Here is a 4,369-nt window from a genome sequence, read left to right as displayed (position 1 = left end):
GGGGTTCTGGCGCTGCGGGACTCGGTGACCGGCGTTTGCGGAGTCGGCCGGGCTGGGATGCTTCGGGCGAAAGCCTATTGCCGACCTCGTCGGCAACGATGATGACGACGTCTCCTGGCGTCGTGTCCCTTCGTGAAGGCATCATTGGGGAGCTACCGTTGCCGGCTATTTCTCTGTGTTTCGGGCGAAAGTCTCAGATCCTTCTCTGGATCGGACGACAACGACATCTTCAATGTTGTTTCCCCCTTGGGGCGTCGTTTCAGGAACCAGGGATCTGCGGTTGGTTGTCTGATGTCTGGGCTGGAGTGTTGGTTCAGGTTGCTGGTTTGTAGGGCGGTGGCGGTGAGGTGCTCTGTGATGGCGACCAGTACCTTGGTCATCCTATGCTGATGGTTGACCTCTCTTTTTGGGGCTCGTGGCGGCGGTGAGGTCTCGGTTTTCGGCACCCTTCGATGGCTTTTGAGGTTTGGTGGCCTGCGGAGTGCTATGGTTCTCTCTATTTGTGATGGTGGAGGTGGTGTGGCTCAGAGGAGGTGTAGGGCTATCTCGGCGGAAAATTGCCCTTCGGCACGGTCTGTGACTTTCTCTGCCGCGACGTTCCTAGGTAGCAGGATGCTCTTCGATGGTGGCTACGATCTCCTAGCTCTTCAAGGTGCAGAGATTGCATGGTAGCAGGCAACTTCTTCTCTACGTCTTCTCGGTGGCGGATGTCCTTTCGACAGATCCAACAAAGCTAGTTCCCGCTCTTCTCGGTCCACTGATGGTGATGGATGCTAAGTTCTTGGTGTTGGCTGCTTGTCATAGCTCGCTTCTGGTTCTTTTTCTGTTGTTCCTTGTTCCATCTTGTATTCTGTTGTTCCTGGTTCCTTCTCCTATGTGTCGGGTGATATCTGTTGTAACCGTCGTGTTGTATCTCAGTCTTATCTATAATGAAAATGGTTCAGGCTGGCGTAAGCCCGCCATAGCACCGTCAAAAAAATAATAATATTGACACCTACTGCTGAACTTTCTTTCAGGTATACTATACTGCTTGCTGAATGTGATGTTGCCGAGGCTTTATGATAGTTCTAGTGTGAATTTGAGGAAAATAACTATGGAATAACCTGTTGAGTCATTTCTCTAAGTACAGGTCCTTCAGAATTGCCGCTTAATATCAAAATCTGGGGTTCCCTTCAGGTCTATGGTTGCAAACGGTGAATCGGTGGATTTCAACATAATACGCAGCTAGAAAGCCTTGATGAAGACCTAGATGTACTTATAGCAACACCTGATCGTTTCTTGTATCTGCTTCAGGAAGGCTTTTGTGCAGCTAGATAACCTCAGATGGTATGGCTGCTCCTTTACCAGTCATTTTTGAAGTTGAAGAGAGAAAAATAAGTGGATGCACCAGATAGCCTAAGACCTAAGTTAATACGTTGTTCCCCCTAATTGCAGTGCCGTTTTCGATTCGATGAAGTGGATATTTTATTTGGTGAAGAAGGCTTTGAACAAGTGTTTCATCAGTTGATTACTGTTGCATCAGTTGATTGCTCACCTTCTTAATTTCGGTAACCTTGTACTATGCTGCATATACTTTCTGAAAATGCTTCTAGGAAATACTCCTCAAGTGACATATCCCTTGTTGCTACTGATATCGTTTACAATTTTAGATTTCTTTTTGCATAAGATACAAACTACTCAGATATGTAATTGCATAAAACAATGGTATTGGTATCATGTGGTATTGTTCTCCTAGAGTGATTACATTTTACATTGGTACTGTTACACTACAGATTCTTGTGGACTGCAGTGGAAATGACAATGATGATAAGTATCCGGAAAATGCCTTTTCAAACAAGAGAACAACACTTCTAAAAGTTATTGAAGAATCTCCAGTTCGTAAAACAATTATTTCTGCAGTAAGGTACTAGGTCCTCTCCCCTGTTTATCTCTGTATATCATTATTCATCAATACCAAACACAACTTGCTCAAAAAAAAATCAAACATAACAAAGTCCCACTGTCTGTCAACTAGTCACATGATTTATGTTCCCAGATTGAGACATGTAGCAAGGTTGAGAATGTGCTGACACGGTTCGACAGGAAAGCGTCACAGATCAAGGTTCCACCATGCATTGGAACAGGTGAAACGCATCGCAAACACGAAAGAGTTCCTGAAGACAGGTGCGTATTCAACCAAAGTGCAAGGCATTCATGTTCAGATTCAGAAGTGGCAACTCACTGTTGGTAGCAGGTTCATACGAGCATACAGTAATAGTAGTACTACATCAAACTGGACTTGTCAATGTTGCTGTGCTGATAAGTTCAGAAAGATAGTAGAAAGCATGCAGAAGAAACAGGGAGCTGCTGCTGTTGCTGTTGGATGTCTTGCCTTCGCTGAAGATGTGTGGAGCGGCTAGCTGATCGAAGCAGATTGAACTCGACTGTCTATTCGCGGATGTGGAAGAGCTGGAGCTGGGCGTTGTGGAGCATGGCGCGGGTCCGCTCGTTGGCGGCGTCGCGGGCGCGCAGCTCCCGGATCTCCTCCTCCCACTTCTCCACCCTCTCCTTGTGGATCCTGGCAAGGCAATACAGCAAGCAGGTGGTGAGCAACCGAGGAGCGAAGCACGGCGGTGCGATGCCGCTTGCTGCGGCGAGTTGCTTACGTGCACAGGCGGTCCTCGAAGTCGGCGGCAAGGTCCTTGAACATGGCGCGCCCGGAGTCCAGCATCTCCGACACCTGCAATGCAACGCCACCCGCCGATCGTTCATGTCTCCGGCCAGGCCATCGCGGGCCGATCAAGGCGGGATCGAGGAGGAGGAGGAGAGGGCGAAGAGGCCAATGGACCTTGCGGGTGAAGTTGTCGATGGCGAGGAGGATGCGCTGGACGTGCTCCTCCGTCTCCGCCGAGCCCACCACCTCAGCCTCCGCCGCCGCCACGACGGCCAACTCCTCCCCGTCCATCTCCGCCGTGCCGGTCCTCACGGCGACCCCGAGGGACGCCGCCGCCGCCCCTCCCGCGCTCCCCTGGCTCCCGGCGTCGTCGTCGTTGCTCTGCACAAACGCGTGGAGATTTTAGCTGACGGCACAAACTCGAATCAAACTCCAAACATCGGTGAGCAGTTCCTCATCCGCGAGGGAACAAACACATTGGAGCTGAAATCGCAAATCACCGAGGCACACCCACATCCCATCGATCGGTGTCGAAATTCGAACACGAACTGGAAACCCCATCCCCAATTAGACCCGAATGGTCTGCTCCCCATCACACGCTCCGCCCAAAATGCCAAGGTCGATCGGGGTCGAATTCGAAATCTCCCGAAGCCAAAAATAAAAATAAAAATTCCCCAGTCGCCCACCACCGCCAGGGAACAGACGAACAACTCGTCAGAACCAAAAAAAAGCCGGACCAACGCACGCACGAGCAGGAGCAGGAGCAGAGCAGACCAAGCTCACGCGAGACAGCACGGAGGGGAGCAACCACGGCTCGCGTCGCGGCCCCGAAACCCTCGCCCAAAAACTGCTCGCGGCGAGCGAGACACGCACCGACGCACCCCCAAATCGGCGGACGCGCCCGGGAACACGAATCGAACAAGCAGGAGAGAGGGGGAAGGGTAGGGGGTGGGTGGTAGGGTTCTCTCACCGTGCCGGCCGTGCGCGCCCGCTTGGCGATCTCCCGCCTCGCCTCCATTCCTCTCGCGCGCTCGCTCGCTCGCTCGCTCACACTAGAGGCGGCAACAGAGGGTAGGAACTAGTAGGAAGCAGCAAGGGTAGAGGGCAGAGAGATGGGGTATATGGGCAGAGGAAGCGGACTGACGAGCCGCTGGGCTGGGCCTACTGGGCTTCCACGGAACGGGCCTCCTTCCGGGCTATGTCTCAAAAGGTTTACTTGGAATGCAAGTTTGGCTGCCAGCTTGCAACAGCCAACGAATTTGGATCAAACTCTGCTGCGGGCCTATATTAGATGAACAAAAGTGTTTCTCAAAAAAAAAGATGAAAAAGTAATTAATGAGCCAGAAGTGGATTCCGGACCCTTAGATGAAGGCGACGCTACACGTCAGATCAACCGGGTCGCAAGCCGTGAGATGTAGCGTATCGAGCGGCCAAGCGGCGCCTCCATCATTACAACAAAAGTCTTGTTGTAGATTTTTCTTGCAATAGAGGTCTTGTTGTAGAATTTTATTTTTGCAACAGAAGTCTTGTTACAATTTTTTTTCTCAACACGGGTCTTGTTGCAGAATTTTCTTTTTGCAACAGAAGTCTTGTTACAATTTTTTTTTGCAACAGAGGTATTGTTATAGAATTTTTTTTGCAACAAAAATGTTGTTACGGATTTTTTTTTGTCTTCACTTTTTTGCAACACATGTGTTCTTGCAGAAAATTTGCAAT

The 4,369-nt window shown here is 50.4% G+C and overlaps 1 protein-coding gene across 1 annotated transcript; it reads right to left on the bottom strand.

Annotated features, from left to right (window-relative positions):
- Positions 1-2,170: 2,170 nt before the first annotated feature.
- On the bottom strand, positions 2,171-3,765 carry LOC125530725. The gene is made up of 4 exons (XM_048695124.1): positions 3,624-3,765; positions 2,828-3,034; positions 2,646-2,719; positions 2,171-2,557 (listed from the first exon to the last, which is right to left on the bottom strand). Exons 1-4 carry the CDS (start codon positions 3,669-3,671, stop codon positions 2,428-2,430), a joined length of 459 nt encoding a protein of 152 aa, XP_048551081.1. The 5' UTR covers positions 3,672-3,765; the 3' UTR covers positions 2,171-2,427.
- Between the last annotated feature and the right edge of the window lie 604 nt (positions 3,766-4,369).

This window comes from Triticum urartu, unplaced genomic scaffold (genome assembly GCF_003073215.2).
Source record: "Triticum urartu cultivar G1812 unplaced genomic scaffold, Tu2.1 TuUngrouped_contig_6519, whole genome shotgun sequence".
Taxonomy (NCBI): Eukaryota; Viridiplantae; Streptophyta; class Magnoliopsida; order Poales; family Poaceae; genus Triticum; species Triticum urartu.
The sequence above is the reverse complement of the archived record's forward strand: the minus strand, read 5'-3'. Positions and strand labels throughout refer to the sequence as shown.